The 26,187-nt window shown below is 36.1% G+C and overlaps 1 protein-coding gene across 8 annotated transcripts in view; it reads right to left on the bottom strand.

Moving 5' to 3' along the window:
* PDE7B (phosphodiesterase 7B) overlaps positions 1 to 26,187 on the bottom strand; it is a 202,812-nt gene that overhangs the window by 108,071 nt on the left and 68,554 nt on the right. For 2 of the 8 annotated variants that reach the window (XM_088141112.1, XM_088141127.1), the window contains exons 1-2: positions 10,629 to 10,661; positions 8,222 to 8,491 (exon numbers count right to left, since the gene is read on the bottom strand). The exons of 4 other annotated variants lie outside the window; for them this stretch is intronic. In XM_088141112.1, the coding sequence (XP_087997238.1) occupies positions 8,222 to 8,491; positions 10,629 to 10,646 (288 nt within the window). In that variant the 5' untranslated portion in view covers positions 10,647 to 10,661. Of the gene's footprint in view, positions 1 to 8,221; positions 8,492 to 10,628; positions 10,724 to 26,187 lie in introns of those variants that run through there. 2 more of the 8 variants (XM_025168264.2, XM_088141118.1) reach the window with 2 other exon arrangements.

Here is a 26,187-nt window from a genome sequence, read left to right as displayed (position 1 = left end):
CCATGAATCATAATCTGAAATGTGGAAAAAGGGTTTCAGGAATGTTTGAGGGATGATTGGAGCAAGGAAGAGGCAGACAGATAATGAGTTAAATATCTCTGGAACTTATTTGCTTTCAATTGTCCCCTCTTGAAATTCATTTTCCAAGAAATAATAACAGCCAGCTTATGTAGGTGCCCAGGTAATGTGCTATTAAACTCTGTAACAGAATAAAAGCCGCTTGCACCATTTCTGGACATTTATAAAGGGACTTGCGAATCCAGACAGCCTGGTATTGACCCAGAGTGAATTTGTTTACCCTGGCAGGTAGTTAATTAGAACCAATTATTTGTGCTGCCTTATATGGTTCCTATTTGACTGAAATCAAGCATTTCAAAAGCACAGCAAGCTACTGTAATTATGAACATTTCTTTCCAATAATATCCTACATTGATTTAAACCTGGAGGCTTCTTGATAAACAGCACATGAAGATGCTTTATATAATCCTCAAAATGGGCAGGGTATGCACAGACTGAAGGGGCCAGAGTAATGGTGGTACTGAGGCTGAAAAAAGTGACTTGCTTAAGACAGGGTTATACATTTGTAACTAAGGCTGCAGTCCTAAGTGCACACCGCCTTGGAAAAAAGCCCTATTTAATCCAACAGAGCATCTTACCTTTGAGTAAACATCCATACCATTGCCCTGGAAGATGACATTTTGTACTAGCAACTTCCTGACACAACTGCTCATACGCTTAGCCCCAGCTTTACAGCAGCTCTCAATCAAGAAATCAACCCAACCAATGGATCTCTTTGTTTTATTGCGATAATTCATTTCCCAGATGTTTACAAAAAGATGATTTTGTTCCTGCAACATCCTGCTGCTTCTGCAGCCAGTAGCCTTCTAGGCAGTGACTACTGGGCTTTCATACACAAACAGCAAGCATGCTTTATCCTTTCAGTAAAACTGTGAAAAATCTGAAAAAGTAGAAGAAAAACAAGAAATACAAAGTGATTTTCATAAAACACATTAGAATTGTGTTAAAATGACAACCACGACAATAAAGAAATGCTTCAGCCTGCTTTAGAGAAATAGGCAGGAATGCACATACATTTGATATCTGTCAATGAGAGGAATGAACAGGGGAAAAAAAGATTCAGCTTTCTAAATTAAGATAACCCAGAAATGCATGGTGTGAAAAAATTAGATATTTGCATTCAGGATTCTGATTTTTTAAAAAAAATATATAATTTTTTAATGGTAATGGTAGAAACTTGCTTAACTTTCTCAAGCTGCAGGCCATGTTTAACTTTGGATGAACTGTACTCTTAATCGTAACCATTTTTCATAAGTTTTATAACATTAAGAGTTAATATGCTAAAGATAAAGCCTTTACAAGTTGGTTCTCCCCTCAAAATAGCTTAAACCAAATATTAGCCATAAGTATATATAGCTGGGGAGAAAAAGTGAGTTCCCAGAATGGTGAAAATATAAATTATAATTTGCATGCAAAATACTGACTTAGGAACATTTCGCTGAGAATCTATCATTGAAAGGGAAGTACTATCTTTTCTCTGATTGGTGACGCAATATCTATAGCCAAATCTGATAGGCAAGGTATGTTTTTGCTGCTGCTGTTGTTGTTTTTTGTTGTCAATAGGTCTCTCTCTGTTTGGGGATCACCCTCAAGAAGATGCCCCTCTCCTTTAAACATGTGCTAAAGCTGTAGATCATGGACAGAGATGAATCTGAACAAGCAGAGAACAGCATCATAAGCCTTGTGAAAAAGAGCCACAGTCTCTCTTAGATAGATAGATAGATAGATAGATAGATAGATAGATAGATAGATAGATAGATAGATAGATAGATAGATAGATAGATATGTTTTTGGGATCATGACGGAACAATATGGTGAACTGCCCACAAAGATGTACTGTATGTGTTGTGTATATCTCAATAAATAATATCACTGCAATCCAGACTAGTCTGTAATTAACTCCTTCATGGAGTCTTTGGGGTTCTCTGAGCTTGGTCGGAGAAACGTTTGCAAGCAAACAACCCAGCTCAGAGAACCCCAAGGACTCCACAGTTCAACCCTGAGCTACACATATTCACTTCTATTGGTATTAACTCCTTCAGTTCCAGTGACTGTACAGATTATTTCAACCTAGTGTATTATTTTAGCTCTAAGGTTCTGGGGGTGGAGTTGCTTTCTTCAAAAAGGAAAAGAACACTGCAAGCTGTACAGGTATAGTTACATACCTTTAGCTCTTCTTTCCCAAAATCTCAGGAAAGTGGATTTGCCACAGCTTAGCACACATTCTTGATAACTTTTGCAGTAGTTGATATTTTGTAACCATTTATACATCTAAGTTTATTTTTAGTTAGTGCTAAATTGCTTTGCTAGTGACTTTTTTTTAATAAGGGAGAAGCACTGGTCTATATGGTTATCTTAACTTAGATATCAGTAGATTTAGTTTTGTATCATCATCTTTAACCATGCTGATACAATGGCAATTATGACAAAGTGTTTTGAAATCATTCATAAAATAGCATGATTGTACTGATGTGTGAAAGCTCTTAAGTATCTTAATATGCACTTCAACATTATAGCATCATGGTGTTCTAACATTAGTGTCCTCTTTCAAAAAAGCAGGCAGAAAATCAATTTAGTGCTAATTAAGAAATGGATTTTAAAAATAGGATCACTGTAATGCAAATATTCTGAGCTTTTACTTTAGACACACTGAAGAAGACTATAGCAGGAGGTACACATAGGAAAGACAAATACTCTAATATACACCTGCAGTTATGTTTGTAGCTTACATTGGATCAGCTATAATTATGTAATACTAAGACCTACTTACCCAGAAGAGGGAGTAAGTATTTCTGAAAGAAGCAATGACCCTATATAATTTTCTTGTGCAACATCTGGCAATTCCTTGTATTTCTGCCAAGTCACACAACTATGGATGTGCAACTCTTCCTACATGGTATAATGGAATCCTAGTTATATTATACATGATAGCATCTAAAGTATTCGCTATGCAAAATTTAGCAAGAGATAATGAACCAACATTAGATATCTCTGGGACCCTTTTTCTTTCAAAATTTGGGAGGCTTGCTTGATGTTTACATTAAACTGGTTAACCATTAAGCAAATGATTGGATTATGAATGGGGTCCTCGACAGGTAAAAATTGCAATCAGGAACCTCAGTGAGCTATAGTATAATTTTGCTAACAGGATGTAGTGTATTAGAATACGAGTGGTTTACATTTTTAGTGAGGCATACCTCAACTCTTTCTGACAAGTTTACACTTACGTGAAGCATCTCCTCAATTGCATGATTTGAATGTTCCTCTTAACTAAATGGATGGTACTTAGAACAAACTGTAACACTATCTCTCAAGCAGAAAAATAAAAATAGGGTGTAACTATCTATATGGATGCATCGTATAATTTTACTCCTCAATTCAATGCATTTTAGAGAGATCTGACATTAAAAAGGCGCTTGTATTTAGGGCCAAAAAAAAAATAAAAAAAAAATTAAGAAACCTCTTAGTAAAGCTACTCTTGCCATCTGGATGTAATATAGTCCAGTGAAAGGATAACAAAGTTATGGTTTGGTTTTATAATGTTTTCTTTAGTGTTTTATGTGGTATTTCACAACCCATCAGGGCCTCCTCAGTTAGTACATTAGGAAAACATCCATTGCAATATTAAATTCACAAAGTGAAAAAGTACAGTTTGCTGGAAATATGATTCTTTTAAAGGAACACCCCTGTTTAAGCAACAAGGACCTCAATCATCTGGAATCAACTCATTAAATGAACAAATAGGCCTCCCAAAAAGCATATGGAGAGAGACAGACAGATTTTAATATATTTCAAATTGATTGTACAGCTTATCCTTAATTTTAACAAGAAATTGTAGATGTGATCTGAGAACCTGAAGTGGTTGGGCCCATTCATCCATCTATCCATCTATTCATCTATCCATCCATCCATCCATCCATCCATCCATCCATCCATCCACCCATCCATTCAATTTCTTTGGACCTTGAACTCCCAGATCCATAGAATGGACTGTCCAAATACTGTGATTGGTTAAAAAAAAGTTAATTATATTCCTATATATGTTTTATTTCAGATGCCTTATTTGTCTTTCCTCCAAGAGTTTGAGATAGCACCTAAGTCAAAGATACCCAGTGAGCTTTCATGGCCAGATGTGGACTTCAATCTGGAACCCCCTGGTAACAGCCCAAAAGACTGCACTAACCCCATCATTTCTATTATTATTATTATTATTATTATTATTATTATTATTATTATTAGTCATTCTGTTGCATAGGCTGCCTATGTTACAGGTCCAATATTCCCAACCTTTCAATACACTTCCTTCCTTCCTCCCTATCTTTAAGTACCCTCCCGCCCTCCCTCCCGTCCTGTACATTGTGAGTGGATAATAACTAGCATTTGCACTGGAATGGCAACTCCATCCACATTATTTCTCTACTAAATGTAATTTGAGTGGTCCCATGAAATTTCAATCATGTTGCTTTGCCAGTGGGGGAGTGTCCTTCCCCTGCCCCAGACTTCTGCACCAAAGGGAAGGGGATTCAATTTCCCAGGGGTAACAAATCTTTAACAACCTAAACACCCCCACACCATATCAACTCACAGCACTGGTAATTATTATTGACCAAATGATGCAAACATGATCTAGTCAAAGAAACTTACACCTTATCCTGGATAATGTGGTGTTTGTTGTTTACAAGAGTCCAAGGCTACCCATGTTTTTGTGCCAAAGATACTAACTAAATATTGGGTAAATTTAAGACGTCCTTTATAATGCAGATTTATTATTAAAAATGCCAACCTTCCAAGGGAAAGCTAGACTAAAACAATCTAGTCATTAGAATATATACCGAGGTTGGTTGTTCACGATGTAATGTGAACATAGACCAGTGTTTACTAGAATACAGCAAGGTACCTTAAGTCTTACAAACATGAATTCTGAAAGGAATCTAGAAGCTTGAAAATGCTTAAGTGTAAAAAAGTAAACTGTCTTCAATATAAAAGAACACCTAATAGCTTTCAAAAATATTAGACATGATCTCTGAAAGCAAATTAATTTTCTTATCATTTATAGCACAAGAACCCTCTGTTTCCACCCTACCTGCAACTTAAAAATGCTGCTTTGGCCACAATCTATGCTTAGCTAACAAGTAAGTTCTATTATTAAATTCACCCCCAAGTAAATATGCATTATTACTGATGTACATAAAAAAAAAAGGAACTCCCATCACCAAGTCATAAATGCATTATTTCATACATATTGTTTGATATGTATGAGATATATTAATATTTCGATTAATATTTCGATAAAAAAAAATCACCTTTTGACAGTTTTCTCCTATGGCACAACAGCCTTAGGAAGGGATTGTAGACAAACCATAGGAGCAGAATCCACACTACTCTTTTGCCCTTGGTTTCTCAACTGATAAGAAAGGACACCACCCACTGAAAGCTGAAAAAAGAGCATCCTGAGAAAGATACTGATTGTTGTGATTTAGACACAAGTTTCACCATTAATTGTTCCACTAGCAAAACATGTTTTGAGCAGAATCCAATGCACACTTTTGCGGATGAATTTTTTCTATCTGAAGAACTGAGATATTGAACAAAAAAGATATTTCTTTCTCCTGTACCTGCTCTGGAGGGCTCTCTGGAGAAGAGAACCCTCCAGAGCAGATTATTGAGGACATGGAAGAGCACACAAAATTGGCCTGTATTGTTTCAGGCAAAAGTAGAAATAAGCTTTCATACCACGAATGGGAAATCTGTGGTCCTTCAGTTGCTGCTGAATTACAATTCTCAGCAGTTCCTACCTGTACAACTAATGGTGAGACTTGGCAGCAATTTCTTTAATGGGGATGGTGTGTGGGATTGTCATTTATCTCCCACTTTGTTTTGTTTTCTTTTTAATAATAATTTGGCATTCCTTCCAGAACCTCAGGATGGAGTATGAGATTCAACATACATTCATCTTCACCAGAACCCTGTGAGATAACGTATGCCAAGATGGAATGACTGGCTCAAGGATCAACCAGATGAAATAACTAAGATTGTTATTCTTTAAAAAAAAGATCAATGGGAAGGAGGACAATTCCTCTGCTCAGTGTTAAGTATGCCACAAGCCATATCCAAGTTGGGCTTTTGATCCTTGCACAGTCTTAACTGTACAGGAATTTCAGCAATACTATTTTTTTGTCAATGTGTACAAAAGATGGGAAACAAAAACATGTAAGAATCTTGGAAGGTGCCTAGATCAGGGTTCCTCAACTTGGCAACTTTAAGACGGGTGGACCAACTCCCAACCCTGCCCTAGATGGAGTAAGAGCACTGGCCAACCTGCCTCAATCTACACTGACCAGTAGTGGCTGTCCAGATTTACTGGAAGAGTCCTTTGCATCCTTATCTGGGGCTAGGAACTAAGTAAAGGCCCTTCAGATGTAATGCACAAACCCCACCGTAGGCTTCCCAATTTCTTATCGGAGAAGAATAAGAATGTATAGAAAAGCCTCATATGACTTTTTTTAAAGAATGTATAGAATATGATTTTTTAAAAGAAGTATTCATATTTCTACAAAAGGAAAACCCTTTCCAGATATTGTTCTCATTCAAAATGCCTGTGGCCTCAAATATGCCCTGACCTGGGAAATGAACAGCTAAGGCTACAGAGACAAACAAGTGGAGTGTTCTGCTTTTGCACATTCATAGCTGTGCTGCAAAAAGGATTTCCCCATCAGTATCTCTGGAATACATTTAATTACAAAATAAGCTGATTTCATATATTGAGAAAAATCTTAGAAACAAATAATTTCATTCATTATTTTTCCTCTTGGGTTTTCAAATATTCTTGATTTTTTTAAAAAATGAAGCAAAGTTAATTATGCAATCACACTTTATACATGGTGTCCAATACCAAAATGTAGGCTTCTTTTTTATATTTCTGACACAGATTATATGGCAGGCCAAGTCATACTTTTGGCAGACCTTTGTCTCCTTAATGTTGAGCATCTTCAGAGAATGGTTTCTGTAGAACACAAGCATATCTGGCCCAGCCATTGCAACTATTAGGTGGTCTTGTCAAAATCTCTGTTTGGCAGCTATCACAACTCTGTATTAATAGGACAAATAAGATGGACAAATAGGTCAGAAAGAAGAAAGCACAGTCTTATTTAATCATCTAACCTGGTCCTTCTCTTTATGGTTACTGTTGCAGAGACCCAAAAAACGTCATGTGATTGTTAACTATAGTTTATAGCCAGACTCTGCAGATAAAGTTGAGAAGTCAATTTATAAGGCACGTTATAGAACAGGTCTCCTGTGGGAAGCCTCATTCATTATCAGAGGATGTAAATGAAACTGCCAGAGGATAGTGGGTTTTTTTTTTAGCTGACTTTGACTCCTGGAAACATCATGGATAAATCAACATCATTTCCTTGGCTACAATTCAAAAGGAGTTTGCCATTATCTTCTTTTGATTTTTTCCCCCCAACGTCTTAGTCTGCAGCCCTGGTCTTCCCTGGAGGCCTCCCATTCAAGCACAACCCAGAACTGCAAGTGCTTAGCTTTTCTGCTCCAACAATGCCAGTCGGGTGCTGCCCCCTGCTGAGCCCCTTGGAGGACAGATTGTGTCAAACTATCCTATCTTAAGGTCATAAGGTACTAATTTAACATTGTTTAACATTCTAAACTATTGATTGTTAAAACAGGATATTCCAATTAATTATTCTAAATTACCTGCAAATTGCCCATATCTATCTTAATACTATATTTCAGTTGTAAATAAAAAATAACTTAGGTTTAAGAACTTCAGATGAAGCTAATGCATTAGACCCAAAGTGTACCAGCCAAGAGATATTTTCACTGCATGTACTACCATTCAGTCATTCTTAAGCGAACCAATTTGTTTTTCCAAAACATGAAATATTTTTAAAACTAATTAGCAATTCAGTGGGTCTAAAGTATCTTTTTTAACTCACGTACTTCTGAAATATGGTTTTCCAGCAACCTTAAGTGTTAGAGCAATGCTTCCCAAACCTTTTCCTTCATTACCCAAAACTCAGGGAGGAAGGAGGGCACAGGTGAGTACATGCGTGCAAGTGAAGGGGGGAAGGAGGGTGCAATGTGTGTGAGCAAAAAAAGGCTGGGGTGGGCGGGGGAGACTTACCCAAGCAACTTGAGACCTCTCCTGCCAGCTTCCCCATTGACTTTGCTTGTGGGAAGCCAGCAAGGAAGGTTTTAAATTGTGATCATGTGACCACAGGACATTGCAACCAGTCATATGTGTGAGCTGGTTGCCAGGCGCCCAAATTTTGTTCATGTGACTGCAGGGGTGTTGCAACGGCCAGAACTCTGAAGACCAGTCATAAGTCCCTTCCTTCAGCACCATTGTAACTCTGAACGGTTGCTGAACGAATGGTCGTAATTCAAGGACTACCTGTATTATAAAAACAATATCATCGAATTATCATTTCAACAAATTACCATTGGTAATTTCATCGATTTTCGTCTTAATAGGAATACTTTGGGAGATTTTCTAATATATTTTAGTACATGTGGCAATCTTTAAGTCAATTTAAATGTCCCTGTTGTGATTGGGTAATGGGTTTGCGTGTCGTTACCCAAAGAAAAAACACTTTTACACAATTTGGGGTAATTTACCCAGGTTTGGGAAGCACTGTCCTAAAGTATCAACTTTTCATAATAGTTTGCATCAAATTCCCAAGATAATCCAAAAGCATCTCACAGCTTTCAGTGCACAAAAAACAACTAAATTATAACTAAAATCAGAGCCAAGACTGTGCCAGGATATTAAGATTGTAGCAAGATTGTAACTTTTGAATTGTCCCCACTAGGTTTTTGAACAATCATTTGAATTCTAAAAAAGCAATAGAGGTCAAAATATAAGCCCAGTGGTATAACTGAACATTGGGGAAATTCCTTCTCATCATAGGTCCTTCATTTTGGTTTTATCTTAGTATGATGTGTGAACTTACCCATTGTAGTTTGTAAACCATTTTTAAGCCTACATGAGTCAGGCCACAATGGCTTTTTCAATAAATCATGGGTAAAACAAAGTATAGGTATATATGAATACAACTTAGCGTCATGGCATTCATTACTTGATTTTTTTTTTTTTTGGTCTGACATTATTTTGAGGAAGGAGACCACCATGGCTTTAAAAAGAAACGTCCAAAAGAAAAAAACGAACTGGAGAACAGCAGATGGGAAATATGGTAAATTCTTAAAGAATACATTCACCCCACCCAATGTTCTAGTTTTGTTCCTTAAATTGAACCAGACAAATGCTTGGAGCAGCCCTAAACAAAGTTCTTAATTATTAGATCTTTAGCTTGCTTAGTAGTAAATCTCATTCAGTTTAATAGAAATTAAATAATTTTGCAAAGCATTTCTTCACAAGATGTATTTTGCCCAAAACAGCTTTGAATTCAGTAAATATATTAAACAATGCAGTAAAAATGTATCCATGACACATTTATCTAAAGTAAAAATGAAATGTGAGTAGCAGTGACAGTAATGCCTCAAATAGCCTTCAATCCTGTAAATGTGTGTCTGAATATTATAGCCATTTGGAAAAAAAAAAAAAAAAAGTGTTTTATTTCCCCCATCTAGGCTCATCCTGGGCTTATTTGTCTGAAGGGTATAATCATCTGGATGAAAAATAACTAAAACTGAATCTATATAAAACAGAGGGTATAAGATCTTGTATGTACACATGTATTCTCTGAATAGGCTCATGCTTTTCTAACAGAACAACAGATTTGGAACTCTGGATGCTTCTAACCCCAGTTTTAAATCAAGATTCTGAAATAGGAGCAATGGCAGAAGCACTTAATGATTTCCAAGATATTTGCCTATTTCTGTCCTTGAAAGATAAGGATCTGGCCAGTGACGTCAACAAAATCTCACCTCACTCCTCTGTACAGACAGACAAGTATCTCTGGAACAAAAGGGTAACTCTTACCCATGTATTCAATATACTAATAATTTGCTTAAGCGAGGGCAATGTATGTAAGAAAGTAATCCCTTGAGAAGAATCCTGCAAGAAATTATAACCAAAAAGCTGAAGTCTAGGGAGGAGTGATGATTTTAGAGTGATTCGCTTTGACCATTTCTCCTTATCACTCATCATACATCTCTAATTCAAGACTTTCTAATAGAAATCCCATTTTGAATTCCCACTCACTGTGGTTTAATGCTCAGATTTAAGGTACTCATCCACAGCAAAAGTTGGAAGAACAGAAGCTAGTCAAAAGTATAAAAATTAACCAGCATTAAAAAGATAATCAAGTAGCTCAGTTTTGGCCTACTGTAATTTCTACAACTAATGAGAAGTTACTGACAACAGTTTTTAAAGTTGAACTAATGCCTGGGGTAGGGGGATGTAGTTATTTATGGCCACATTAGTTATACTTGGGAAAAGTTAGCTGTCAGTGGCTCTAGGACAATAGCAGATGCACAGTTAATACACAGATCCCATCTACTTAAAAAGACAGTAATAAAGGGCATGAGTAAGAAAATAAAAATTGCTGCAGAGAAGCAGAGCAACATACCACTTGAGAAGGTGCCATATTTATGGATGAGGCTGAAAATGCAGAAAGGAACCAAGAGAAAAGAACAGCATGCCAGTAGAAGAAACACAGACAAACTCCCACTGGCATTTGCAAGCATACTTTTCCATTTAGCATCCTCTATTCTTAGCATTTAGTAGATAAGCTGCAAACAACTGTAGTTCTATGACAGTCTTATCAATATACAGTATGTGTGCAACAACTGCAGAAGATATTCTCAGCAGAATTAAATGGTCACATACTTCCTTAATTCTCTCAGTGCAGAAAACTGTACATTGAGTGTCCAGAAGAAAAGAAGGTTTCAAGGCTTCAAGCCTTTCTGCTTGACCTGCAAGTTCTAAAGTGATCCCAGAGAGTAAAGTCAGGAAGATCTCTAGACACATGATTCTTCCAAAGTCTATGGTTGGTACCTATTAACATTACAGGAGTAGAGAGACCATTAAGGACACTCTCTGTAGGGGGCAGGAAATGTTAGCACAAGGTGCACCTTCGGCCATGCAAACTCCCTCTTCCACTTGGAATGGAGCAGTTCAAAAAAAACATTGCCATCTGATTCAGTATTTAAATTGCTCCAAAGTCACCTAATCTAGCCAGCTATAATTCTTTATCTAAAAGAAAGCCAGCTCAGAAAGGGAAGGATAAACCATCTCAGTTGATTATATAATGCAGCTTTGCAGCTGAAAATCTGAACGTGTTCAGAGAGATCACATGCTTCCTTACTGTCAACAACGTTCCTTACGTCTTTTAGACCACAATCTAACTGAGGGGGTTAGAATTAATCACATTTTCTTGCTCAGTTTAACCCTGGTTTTGTCAAGGGAACTGCAAAGTCAGGAAATACAATAAATTACAAAAAGTAATAAAATTGACTGTATAGCTTCATAGAACGAAAGAGGCTGTACTTCTAACCTTGGATTAAGCCCCATTTAACAAGACAGCTGTGCTCACAAACTGCATTAAAGCACGGTTTGCTCAATAAACCACAATGAGCTGGATTTTTACATAACTCTAACCCAGAAACTATGGCTTACATACAGACCATAGAAGTTAATTCACACAGCAGACTAAGCCAAAAATAAATCAGTAAACTTTATTTCTTCTAAGTGTGTGTGTGTGTGTGTGTGTGTATTTGTGCTGATAAAATCATAATGGTTTTCTTCCTGATCCATAAAACTTAAAAAAACAGAACAGATTTTTGTCCCTGGTGTTAATAGTTAAGAACAGGGCATACTGGATGCTAAGAATCCTTTTCCATCTTAAACAAGCTATAAATACCTCAGATGTCATGACTGAAGAAAACCTTTACTTTATTGCAAAGTGTATCTTCACTAAAATAGCAAACAATCTGGATTCATCTACACAAAATAAATCTCACACAATCTGCCTTATAACATATTGTAAATAAATTATGCTGAATTATTTTTCAAAAATGATAAGTTGTGAAAAGCATAAATAAGGGAAGCTGGACTCTTCAAAATGGATTGCATAAACTAAAAATGTACATTCCTTGTTTGTTTGCAAACCACTGATAGATTCTTTTCTGCAAGGATATTAGCTGCTTCAGTTTTAAATCAGAATATTGCTTCTTCCATGAGAGATATGCTGCTAAAACATACTAGCTAATCCTATGTGATTCTATTTTCAATATTCCTGAAATCAATACTTCATACAATGCAGGACCCATCTAGATGAAAACAGGATGTGTGGAACACTGCTCAGGAAAGTTAGGAATTAAAATATGTCCGTATAAACATTTTGTAAAAATTACAAGGCAGTTTTATATGATTTTTTTAAAACAAAGGGATCAAGAAGAAGAATTGGGCTTCCCTCAGTCTTTTTGAGATGAACTCAATCCATGTTGGACTACAGTACTGTTCTTTGGAAATAAACATTTATTTCATGTTATGCCTAGCTTGGCCTCCTACTTAGGGCAGGATCCAGCCAAAGTTAACATTTTAAAATCCTTTTAATATTTACGGGGGATATTTAAGGAAGACTCAGACTGAAATAAATGGATTTTGGAAAAAAACAACCATTCCATTTTGACGGCACTCTTACAAAGGATAATGAAGTTTTCTGCAGTGAATTCAGTGTTGTTTTCTTGGGAGACAGGTAGATAGATGCATATCATGCAGTATTTTGAGTGAGCTCATACAAGCAATGTACAAAACTGTATGTCCTGATCCAAAAAAGAATACTAGAATTCAGAGTAGGTTTTTCTACTTGCTTTACTAAAACTTCTAGAAGAACTAACTCCCATGAGTTTGTAAGAATTACAACATATGCAGGCAGTCCTAGGTAACTGATCACTGGCATATTTAATCAACCAGTGACAACAATAACCCAGCACTCCAACCCAAAAGAAATTTGAAGGACTCATAGCCAAATGAAACATGTAAGTACATTTCTGAGAAGATGATAAACTATGGGAAGGTTGAAGGAGGTGGATTTTCAGATGTGAGAGAAGAAGAAAAAGATTTGGCTTATTGGGATTCAGTTGGGAGAAGGACCCTCATTTACATAGGCAGAGGCATCGAGCAGCCCTCACATCTTGCTTGTTTCTAAGGGGCTTGTAGTTTTGAACTCTTATTCAAGCGGTAGGGATCTGTGGGTCTTCAGCTGTTACCAGTTCCAATTCCGAAGAGCCCCAAACCAGTATGGCCAACTATTAGGGATGGTGGGGGTATTATTCACCAATCTCTAGAGGCCTAACAGGTTTACCACCCCAATCTTAGATCTATGGGGACAGATTCAAGTGAAATACAATTTGATCCAAAGGATGCCTCCTCTACACTTTTTATCATAGAGCTTCCATATGACTAAAATCAAAACTGGATAATACAGCCATTTTTTGCTTTTTGTGTTGTTCTCTGGATTTCAGACATTTTTTAAAAAAACGCATTTTCAGCCTAGCAAAAGATGCCTTTATTTATGCTGATTCTGCTAGGGCTGTAAGCACTGAAACCAGAACTTTTAATAGCAATTGCAGATATTGTATTCATGCTGGTCAATTGCTTCCATATCATGAAAACATTCACTTGTTTCTTTTTTATATATATAATTTTATTAAATAATTTTTAATAAAGTAAAAACCATAAGAGAAAATAAAGATAATAAAGAAGAATGGTAAATAATGAGAAAAGAAAATAGAAAAAGAAATAGAAAGGAAAAAGAAAGGAAAGGAAAGGAAAGGAAAGGAAAGGAAAGGAAAGGAAAGGAAAGGAAAGGAAAGGAAAGGAAAGGAAAGGAAAGGAAAGGAAAGGAAAGGAAAGGAAAGATTATAAAGAAGTGGCTTCTGATCTTCTTGACAGCAGTTTAGATAAATGTTTACCTTGCCCTCTCTCTCTAAAGTTACATCATAATTTTCTTCTTCCCATAAGCTACCTTTTCTAATCTTCAAACCCATAAATCACAAGTTCATTTTTCCCTTATTTCAGCAAAAAGTCCATGGGGGGTTTCCAATCACTAATAAATGCAGTTGTTGATCTTTCTCTAATTAAACAGGTTAAATTTTGCCATCTCTGCTAGTTTTGTTATCTTTACCATCCATTCTTCCATCGTGGGTATTTCAGAGTTTTTCCATTTTTGTGCATATAATAGTCTCGCAGAAGTAATCATATATAAAAATAATCTTCCGTGGCTCTTTTCTAATTGACTGTCCATTAATCCCAGGAAGAAAAACTGTCTATTACTCCCTGAAAGAAAAATGCTAGTTTCAGCTGAATGCTGGTCTTTAAAATGCTTTGTATCATTATATGTATTTGAACCCAGACATTTCTGGCTTTTTTACAAGTCCACCCGGCATGATAAAATGACCCTTCACATTGTCCACGTTTCCAACATAAATTTGAAGTACCTTTATACATTCTAGACAATTTTTCTGGAATCATATACCTCATTTTATGTACAAATCATGTACATCATTTTATAAAAATTCTCTTTTAAGTTATAACATAATGTATATTTCAATCCTTTTAACCACATACCTTCCCACTGTTCTATCAGTATGTTATGTCCAAAGCTCTTAGTCCATTTTATCATACAGTCTTTCACTTGTTCTTCTTCCATTTCAAATTTCAATAAAAGTTTGTACATTTTAGCATGTTCATCATTTGTACATAATTCAAGTTCAAATTTTGTCTTCTGCTGCTCAATTCCAAATATCCTATTATCTACGTTGAATTTTTCTCTTAACTGTAAAACATTCATTTGTTTCTAATATTAAATTTCTGTTAAAGGCACACAGTTTTTTTTCCTTTTACATGAATAACTAGTTGTTTATGAGAAACATACTAAGTTTGCATACTAAGGACTTTCAGTTTAACATTAGGTTCTACTTGAACAATTTGCAGTTCAATCTATCTCAAGAAAAGTCCCACTAAATTCAAAGCAGTATGCTTAATAAGTATGCATCAGAAAACAGCCAGCATATTTCTTTCTTCCTGGGGTCTCAGTTGACTAAGCATTTGGATGTATGTTTCAGTGAATAATGATTTATTTAAAGCAATAAATCAAAACTGAATTAGACACTTGCAGTAGTTTGCAATTAATATAATGTAATAGTGGCAAGTGAAACTGAACAGTGCCAAACATTAATTGATATGAAATGGCAATAGCACCAGTGCCAGGACATCAGTTTATTCAGCTGGCAAACCAAGATTATACTCTGCTCATTTTCTATAGGATCACATCTTCACTGTTGTCCTGCTTATTGCCTCTTTTATAATTCTCATTTATTTCAGGTTCTTGCTATTGTAACAAGAAGCAATTCCAGTATTTTATTCTGATGTCACTTCTATGCCTTCACATTTGCATGATAAACATAAATTAAATCAATGGAATTTTCTTTTTATCCCACTTCTATGAAAGGGAATGCTATTTTTTTAAATTTTCTATCTTGCAGTACTTTCCTAATCTTTCTTTCTTTTGCCCTACTATTCTCTACTTGATTTAATCTTGATTTAATTCACCAACTGGCTTTTCTCTAAAAAGAGAAGTGTGGTCTAATCCTAAATAACTCCATTCAGAAATAAGTGTGTTTGGTTTATTTGTTCATTTATTTTACAGAATTTGTGTGATATCCCAATCAAAGTCCGTGAGAAGCTCATAACTGATAAAAACAGATGAATAAAAATAAAACAACAAAAATCCCATAACAACATCATTATTCAGGCCATAAATATACAATTGTGTGTGTGTGTGTGTGTATTAGAGGGTGTTGTGGTGTTTTCGTTTTTGTTTTGTATTTTTTCAGACTGATCTGTAAAAGATTGTAGTATTAATAATCTGCTGGCTATTCCATCTAGAGCTTAAAGGGCTTCCAAAGTCAGGTCAGGTTCATGACTGAACTTTTCTTGAAAGATTTTAGATTTTATTTGCTTTCTTAGAGAAAAGTAGCAACATCTGAACTACCCAACAGATTAAATTATGAAACTACTGTGGTCAACACTATAAATCAAGAAAGTATCCCGCCATTCTAAATTATGTTGCTAGCATAAACTGATTAGGGTGTAGTCATCTGAGGTGAAACATGGAACTAAAGCAGGTTATAGTTTGAACCAGAGACATGAATTCAACACAACTGCAACAAAAACAACAAAACACCTGGACTCTAATCCTGCATACAAATTACTTAAATTTCATTGAAGCCATCATACTTGTGGATAGTGACATTACATAGTTTTGTCCCTAGCTGGCCCTGAACTGAACTTTGTTCTATTCTTGTTAAAGAAAGATGATACAAATCTTCTTGACTGGTGTATCTTCTATAATTTCCTTGACAGAATTAAGTACAGTAACGTGACTTGCAAATGGCTAAAGTCAGGGTTATTTGTGAAGGTATTACTTGGAGGTAATAGTATTCTTCTGTTTTGGAACCGATGCCGCAGTTTGATGGTAAAACAGTAGGTGTATGTTTATATATGTTATCTACAGCTCCCCTAGTTAAAAAAATAGTTCACTTTACAGATCCTAAGAAAGATACCTGCTGATATAGCCTGTACTATAAGACAGCATAGTCTGAAAAAAAGATGAAAAGGACATTTCCTTCGTCCATCTAGTCATCAGCTCAGTTGTAGAGTAACACAGATGTGCCTGAACTAGGAAACATTCTTATAACTTCAGAATTATTTTCTAAAGTTATAATTCAAAGTTGCCTTTCGAATAACTTGAAGCACTATGGATATATGGGCTTTCAGAGCTGGAGAGAGCCACTGTTTCCTTTTGACCTTCACAAATGGATGAAATCTGATATCTGTAACACCTAAATTATCTGCATTCCATCCACTGCTTCCATCTTGGGACTGTTTTGAAACCACTGGCCTCCCAGTTTTAAATATTTAGCTTGGTTGCTTGAATTTCTTCCTTCTTCTCCTTTCCTTGTTTATTGTAATATCTGTGCAAAAAAAAATCTGAAGAATTAAAGACTTAGCACACACTTTTGATTTATTCTAGTCCTAGCAAAAATATTATTGAGGTATTATTTTGTATGGATTTGTGGGGTTTTTCCCCTATGGATCAATAAGTCTATGATTGCTTTTCATCATTTCATTTTGATATTGATGGTAGCTGAACTATAGGAAGATTAACCAATTTCTAGGGCTTTTGTGTAACTTTTTCAAGATTATAAAGAACATATGTGTTCTTTAATACTTGGAAATCTCGCTCTACCTTTTGCACTGTTACACCCATCAGAGTTTGGGGGCAAAATGGATTGATATTTCAAGGCATTGTAAACTGAGGCAAAATTGAGGGGAGTTTAGGGGGAGCTGCAACATCTTGGGATTGCTGTTTATGAAACTGGTGAAAGATGAGCACTTTTCTCTTTGGAGTCCTTGGGGTTCTCTGAGCTTGGTTCAGAGAACCCCAAGGACTCCACAGTTCAACCCTGAGCTACACATATTCACGGCTATTGGTACTTTTCTCTTTGTTCCAAATTCTCTACTTGTACAGTATTTTTCTAAAGAGACTTATATTGAAAAGACATTAGCTCATTTTAAACGTTCAATAACAGAACACAGGGGCATGGGCAGAAACCAAGCTCCCATTCAGCCTATTTTGATTGCAAGTCCCTCTGGGGAAGTCTAATCATACTGTATGTGGTTCACAGATGGTCATAACTGCAATCAGAAAGACATGTCCACTCTGCAGACCTTGTGCATCAATAAGAGAGGACAGCAGACTACAGTGCATTTCCTAGGCTTTTGAAAATGCATGAATAGGGGTAGAAAGTCTCTGTATAAGACCTTCTTAAAGTTGAACTTTGTGAAGAGGGCAAATTTCCACTTAGTCAAATAAGGAGGGTGCTGTCATATTTATTATGGATTACTGTATGGTTCAGAACATGAAATCCTCCTTCTGAATGTTTCATATAGAACCTGCTTACTTGGAAATTGAGTTTTGTTGAATTGAGAAAGCCAGGGTTTACTTCAGAGCAAAATGTTAACATCAGAATTTAACACCATTTATTCTTAAAACCTGTGTAGGAGCAGTGAATAGCAGTGAGTCTGTTTTGTCATCTGAAGACATTAACCTTGAAGAATTAACAACATGATTTCTGTAATTATCCAAGAGATATGTACTGTACAGAAAAAGAATATCATCTGCAATGTAAATGAGCAGAATAATAAGACCCATTATATTAAAAAAAGATAATATACTAATTTCATTTCTGTGCATTGAGTTTTCTTGAATGTTCTGGGTTTTGATCCTTTTTTTTAAAAAATCCCTTATCTGAATTAGACGAAAAAAACCCTCAACACTGGCATTTAACCCTAAAATATTTAACCAAGAAGTATAACACAGGACAATGTTTTAGAGAGAGGATAACATGAATGACCTCAGCCACTAACATTAGTCTTACGCTGACATTCCACAGTATGTCACTAAACCAACGTCAGCTCCAAGAATAGTATGAGATAAAATAAGCCAACGTGTCAGCAGAGCGAGAGCGATCGCTACGTCAGCAAATGTTCAGAACTATCCCAATACTCACGACCGCATGAGAATTTGAAATCATTTGTCCTTGATCACAACACATAACCTTCTACCTGCGAGGAATGAGAAGAAAGGAAAAATACAGAAAAATGTGATGCTCTTTAAGGCTGCTCTTGGGAACAGGTTTTTGAAATGTATAAAACTGCTTTCATGTACATGTGGAGCAGGAATGAGAAGCTTTACATTATATTTCCTAGATTTGCTGTAGTTATCTTTAGATGTGGATCCAACCTTCTCCAACTTGATGCCCTCCTTTAATCTCCCAGCCAGTATGACCAAAGCCAACTGGAACATCAACCACAATGGAGGGCTCTAGGCTACAGAAGGCACAGCTGACACTGAGGATCAAACAAGGGAGACAGAGATCTAGAGAGAAAGACCAGAGAATAGAGATTTACTCTGGTATTTGGGTCCAAAGTAAATATACATTCAATTGTAACCAGTTAGGTCATTTTACCAATGGAAATACTTCTGTCAGCACAATGGGAGGGCAACTCCCACTTTCCCTGTAGCACTTTGTGCAAATAGTGAACAAAACAATATGAACATTGAATTTTTCTTCCATTTCCAAAGGGATAGCTACATTAGTGAACACATACAAGAGCTTACTGACTCCTGAAAAACTAAGAGATCAGCATGCTTTGCCTACTTCGTAAAATACACAAAATCCTAACTGGCAGATTTCTCCTTCTCTTTCTGTCACCCACAAGTGCTTTATTATATTTAAACCCTGTTTTTCAGAGGCATCTGTAACAAATTACTGTGACATCAAAATTATGATGGCTGAATGATGATCTCATCATGCAAATGCCACAAATACATCTATGCATCGTCCCTTCTGATGCAAGTATGTAAGTCATGGCATTTGTGTGACAAACCCATCAAATATGTGCAAGCCCTTGCCCCATCCCCCTTGCCTGTCCTGCAGATGGCCATCTTTCTCTAAAATAACCAAGAAGGCTTATGTTAATAACATCCACAATTAATACATAGGACAACAAAACCATTTATTTAAGACCTACAATTTTTTTTCAATGGAAGCATTCAGATGAATTGGTAAAATCGAAACACAGATTCACTCACCAAGTTGCAAATAAATTAGTTCTGATTTATTTAAATAAAAGAGTCCTTCCTTCCTTTCTTACATGCTGGTGAAAAGCCATAAAAAGAGAGCTTGTTTAGTTTTGGTAGTTTTAGATTGGTAGTTTTTTTAGTTTTAGTTTCACTGTGTGAAATGACCTTCCAGCTTGCTATAAGGTCAAGAAGCAGCAGGACTCAGAACAATTTGAAAAATCTTTACTATAGAGAAACAAAAACGCTAACAAAATATCTTACTTGAGAGAGATACACATTCCAAAGCCAGAGAAAAGGAGAGACCCCACCGTATTACAATCTAGGTGTATCTCTTAAAGGAATGAGTTCCTAAGTCTGAGCATATTGTAGCTTTAAAAATTCCCACCAAATGTACCTTAGATAATGGACAGAAGAAAGAGATTCTTCCAGAAAATCTCAACACTCATATCAAGAAGGTGTTAAAGAGCACAGGAGACAGCAGACCACAGCCTAAAAGCAATGGGTTATAACGCCTGACCTTCCATATAGTCCAGGACTATTAGATCATCAGTGGGGACAGTTTGTGAGTCCTACCCCATATATTTTTAATATTAGTAACCAATTCAACTTCCTCTATGACATGGACAGTATTAAAAAATAAACTTTGCTTCCTATGGTTTCTGCTGAAAAAATGGGATAAAAATAAAGTTACACAGAATTTGGGTAGTGTATACATATGTATGGATACAACCACACAAGCACACATACAAATTCATTATACAATGATTTTACATATAATACTGAGATGAAATATATATTTAACCTTGTACTCCACTTCCCCTAATGCGAAGAGAGGACTCTTTGGAAAAGAACCTGATGCTGGGAAAGACTGAAGGCAAAAGGAGAAGGGGACGGCAGAGGATGAGATGGTTAGATAGCATCACTGAAGCAATGAGCATGAAACTGAGCCAATTCAGGGAGGCAGTGAAGGACAGGAAAGCCTGGCGCGATATGATTCATGGGGTCACGAAGAGTCGGACACGACTTAACGACTGAAAAACAACAACAAATAATTGTAAGATACCAAACTTCTATTTCATTTTATTAAGACAAATTATTTAAGTTCAATAACTTATTTTTTCTTTCAAATGCTTGTTTTGGAAGACTTCTAAAAAAACAACAAAAAGAGTATCATTATATTGCACCACAGAGCAATGGCTTCTAGATTATCATCCTGTCTGACAATGACACCTGGGAAGATTTTAGAGCAGATTCAAAAGCAAACCACGTATACAGATTTCTGAAAATGCAGGTATCTAGAAGTCAGCATGAAGTGATAAAGAACAAGTGTTTTCAGTCTTACTTCATTTTTGGTCAGCTGATATCCACAGTAAACTGTATGAAATTTACTATGAAAATAATATATTTTGATTTCAGCAAAGCATTTGACAAAGTACCCGCTGACATTTTGATTCATAAGCTAGTTGGTGGTTCCAGAGCTGACTTGAAACCCATACTTAAAGAAAGGTTATCAACAGTTCCTGATTAACTGGAATAAGGTACATAGGGGCTTGCCACCATGTTTGATCCTGGAGCTTATACTACTCAAAATGTTCATACTGACTTGGCAGAAAAGAGGTGAATGGAATTGTTATCAAATATGCAGATAATACAAAACCGGATAACTAATACTCTAGACTAAACAACAGCAACATAATTCATAAGATTGGAGAAGGGGGTTAAAAATAACTTAATGAAATTTAATAGAGAGAATTGTAGAGTTCTTTGCATAGGAAAAATAATGTTTTAAAATTAATTTAAAAATTTTAAAGGTATAGATTGTGACGCAGTTGCTAAAAGAGACAATGCAATTTCAAGGTGCATCAATAAAAATGTAATTCTCAAATTACAGAAAGAATTAGCTCCATTAGACCTCACCATGACTACTGTGTCCGTTATGGTACTCCATTTTAAGATTTGTTGAAATTACAATGGATGCAACAATGGTCAATGAGAAGATCAGGAGTCTGAAAGTTGGGACTTATGAAGAGAGACTAAAGGATCTGTATAAGTTTAGCCTTGGGGAAAGATGATTGAGGGGAAGATATGACTTTTCCCCGAAGGGGTGCTGTATCCTTTTTTTAGAGGAAAGAATACAGTATAACTACAGTATAAAGGTCTTAAGTTACACAAATTTAAATTCTGGTTGAATGTTAGGAAATTTTTCTAATAATAGAAGCAGTTACAATACAGTAGAATAAATTACTAATAAAGGTGTTGAGGTCTTCTACATAGGAAATGTTTGATCAGAGACATGACAGCCATCTACAGTATTGGGGATGCCTTAATTTAAATTTCCTGAACTGAAAAGGGGGTTTACTGTGATGGTCTAAATAGTCCCTTCCAGCTTCATGATCCTTTTGTTTACTTTAATTACACTTTATCTATTCCAGTGTTCAGATGTGAGTGTTGATGTTGATCTACTCAAACTACACAAGAAGGGAGGTATCAGCAAATGATTCACTGAACAGTTTGCTGAGGTCCCCCAGCAGTTTACTGAAGACTGAGTACTCTGTGCAAATGAAGAAAAACATGGGCAGGAGGTATAATAGAATAATATTTCACAGAAAGAAATGGTAGGTGGCCAATTGCCACAGTCAACAGAAATACTCAAAGAACAGTACTCCATCACAGACCCCACTGCTTCATGATCAATATCCTCAACAGATTCCAAACTGTTGATTTTTTTAAAGTGGATGCTCCCCATGGGACACCAGCAAATGTGTGATTGTGATCACTGCTCTGCAATGCAGAGACTGACAGGAAGAAACAGCAGAAATTATCTCTGTCAAAGAAGTGGTATGAAATAAATTCATGTCTGAATTTTGCAGAGAGCTAGAAAGAACTTGGATGAAACCAACATGCAGTCTATTTGCTATAAAATGAATGGAGACACTTTTACACACTAATGGGTGCCACTTTGCTTCCTCATGTCCAAATATAAAGAAAGTATCATGACAATACAGCTCATCTCAAAGGAAGTCAAAGGGTGAAATAACTGCCTTCTGAACATCTCAGAGAAGTGAACAATGTAATACAGGTAGTCCTCAGTTAACAACGGTAATTGGGACTGGGAACTCCATCGCTAAGCAATGTGGTTGTAAAATGCAATGTCATGTGACTGTGCTGACTTATGATGGCAGTTCCAGCAGTTCCAGTTGCTGTCATTAGATGAATCCTGCATGGTTGTTAGGTATGATGTCACGTGATCATCATTTTCAACCTCCTGCCAGTTTCCCCATTGACTTTGCTTGTTGGGAGCTGGCAGTGAAGGTCACAAATGGTGATCACATGACTGCAGGATGCTGTGATGTCATAATTGCCAAGCACCCAAGCCATGATGACATGATTGTGGGGACACTGAGATGGTCACAGCTATCAGGACTGGTCATAAGTTTCCTCATTCAGTGCCTCATAATTTTGAAAGGTCACTGAATGAGGACTACCTGTATTACCAATTTCCATTACATTGCATGAATAAGGTTCATACATCAAATTATATTTCCAAATAGATCAGCACTCAATCAAATCATATTCAATTATCTGATATACATTCAGACCGTGAACCAATATTGCCACTATTGAGTATACTCTCCAGCAATCCAGGCAGTTGTTTTTTGAGAGATGCTGAGGCTGGAACCTGGGGCTTTCTGTAGACAGAGCATCTGTTCTAGCAGTGAACTATGGATATTTCATATAGTTTGAGTGCTGTGGCTAGAAGAAGAGACATCAGGTCAATGGAAGTTCAACTGCTGCTGTGAATTAAAGGGTTTTCAAGTGCTAGGTAGCTATACTGGGAAGATTATGGTTATCCTGTCTTTTTAAATACACTAATGTAAGATGGACTTTTTCCCAGATGAAACCATTAAAGTAAAGAATTTCCATGGGTAAATCTGTAGGTGATGACATGGGCAGTCCTAAACCACAAGAAAGTCTGGTCATGGATGGTACCAATAGTGAAAGAGGAGTTCCTCTCTTTATAAGGATGCATACTGTCAGAACATGGGTTATGAGAAGCATGGATGAAATTGTCAAAACAGAAATGAAACATATAAATAGGGTGTCTTAGGAACAGATAAATTTCCATGGGCCAAAATGGGTCACTTTAAATCAAAATATTACATAGTACATAATTATATTCAGAGATTGAGTATCAGAATTCAAAGCTTGGTAAGTGCTTGGCTATAACCAAATAAATTACAATAATCTCTGGTGCATTTCTAGTATATATTCACAGAATCCAGTAAATATTAAATGATATATAAGTATATACCTATGCTGCAAATGCACTGAGAGATGATGATGATGATGATGAAGAAGAAGAAGAAGAAGAAGAAGAAGAAGAAGAAGAAGAAGAAGAAGAAGAAGAAGAAGAAGAAGAAGAAGAAGAAGAAGAAGAAGAAGAAGAAGAAGAAGATTATTTGTTATAGACACCCCCCAGCAAAAGACTCTGGGCAACTATATAGATTGAATTGTAGGATGTTTGGATTGCACAAATACAATAGTACAGGAGATAGTTTATGAAAGTTTTGCAAAGAAAATTACTTGCTTACACTAACACCTTCTTCAAGAAACATAGAACATATACTGCTTATGGACATCAGTGAATGGAGAACATTAAAATAAACAGACTACATAATAAAAGATGTAGAAGACGTAAAGGTAAAGAAGATAAAATCCAAGAAGTCCAACCAGGTGCCAGCTGTGGAACAGACCAAGAATGTACTGCTTTTAAAGATGTGAGTTAAACCTAAAAAAAAAAAAAGAGAGAGAGTAGGGTTGCCAGTAAGGAGAACATGCAGTCGACTGTAAAATCAGTGTAAAGAAGAGTTTCTGAGCAATGAAGAAAGAAGACACTGTGAAAACCAAATTGGGAAAGAAAACCCCAGCATTTCAAAGGAGAAAAGATACAAGTGGCTTTCAGAACAGGGTATCATAGAAAGGTAGAGAAAAAAGCCCTTGGGGAAACAAGAACAGAAGAGGACTGAATGCAAACTTCCAACCTCAAGCAAGAAAGGACAAGAAAAGAGATCTCAGTTAAGAATGTTAATAAATCACAGGAAAACTATGGCTAAAATATAAATACCTGAGTACAGTAATCATGGAAGAGATTTGATAGGGACAAATGAAGTTAAGAGGGAAAGGTGAAATTCTTTACAAATAAGATTTTAGAATGAGAGAAACATTTGTAGAGGGGGGAAAAAAATACATATTCAGGAATCAATTCCACTGTAATGTGTGGTATAATAAGCTTTCAGACAGAAAAAAAATAAGCACAAATGAAATATCTATTGGACAATTTAAATCCTTGGGAGAAGAGGCAGTTAATGAACTAACAGCTCGAGGTCAATAAACATGGAACAAAATAGCCTCTATTGCTTGGAAATGATTTGTGTGTATACCTACACCAAAGAAAATAGATGCCAGAAAATGCACAGATTACCAAATCAGTGTGCTACCTCCTCACACAAGCAGTTTTGGCTTAACATCTTACAAAGAAAAAATGGGGAAAGAAGTGCCCAATGAACAGGAAGATTTAGAAAAGTCAGAGGAAAACCAACATGAGATGGATAATGGAGAAGGTAAAGGAATACAAAGAAGGCTATTCGCCTTTGCTTTATGGAATGTCCAAAGCCATAAACTATGGATATCATGCCAGAATGTGGAACATATTAAGGTTAGTGGGTGAGCCAGAACACCTTATTACAGTAACCTTCCAAGGAATTTTTACAGTGAACGAGAAGCACTATAAGAATCCAATTTGGAAAACAGAGTGATTCAGAATGGGAGATAGAAGGAGACAAAGATGCACATTGTCCCCATATCTGATCTCATATATCAATTAATAAATTATTTTAAAATGGCAGGATTAGAAGGAATTACATCTGACATTGAAACAGGAGACCAAAACACTAACAATTTGAGAGGGAGATAGAAGGAGACAAAGATGCACATTGTCCCCATATCTGATCTCATATATCAATTAATAAATTATTTTAAAATGGCAGGATTAGAAGGAATTACATCTGACATTGAAACAGGAGACCAAAACACTAACAATTTGAGATCGGTAATTTGTTAGCTGAAAGTAAAGAAGCCTTAGAGAAACTCACTATAAGAATAAAATGGAAAGTAGAAAACCTGAGTTAATCTTAAATATTAAGAAAACAATGGTTTTTGTCATTCTGCATACTTGATGAAGTTACTACTGACAGTGCAGAAGTGAAAATGGTAAATAGTTTTCTTTTCCAAAGCTCAAAAATAGATAAATATGAACAGTGTGCTGGAGAAAGAAAATTGATCCCACAATGACAAATCTGATAAGCTTATGAATGCTAAGGATATTTGAATGACAAGAAGGATTAGAATAATTAAAGCAATGGTTTCTCCAAGAGTAATGTACAGCAGTGAAAACTGGACTACTTGATAGAAT

Source organism: Python bivittatus, unplaced genomic scaffold, assembly GCF_059951505.1.
Source record: "Python bivittatus isolate LINGU-HERP-01145 unplaced genomic scaffold, Pbiv_v1 ctg000020_np1212, whole genome shotgun sequence".
In the NCBI taxonomy this organism is placed as follows: domain Eukaryota; kingdom Metazoa; phylum Chordata; class Lepidosauria; order Squamata; family Pythonidae; genus Python; species Python bivittatus.
Note: the sequence above shows the minus strand (reverse complement) of the source record. Positions and strands in the feature narration are given on the sequence as shown.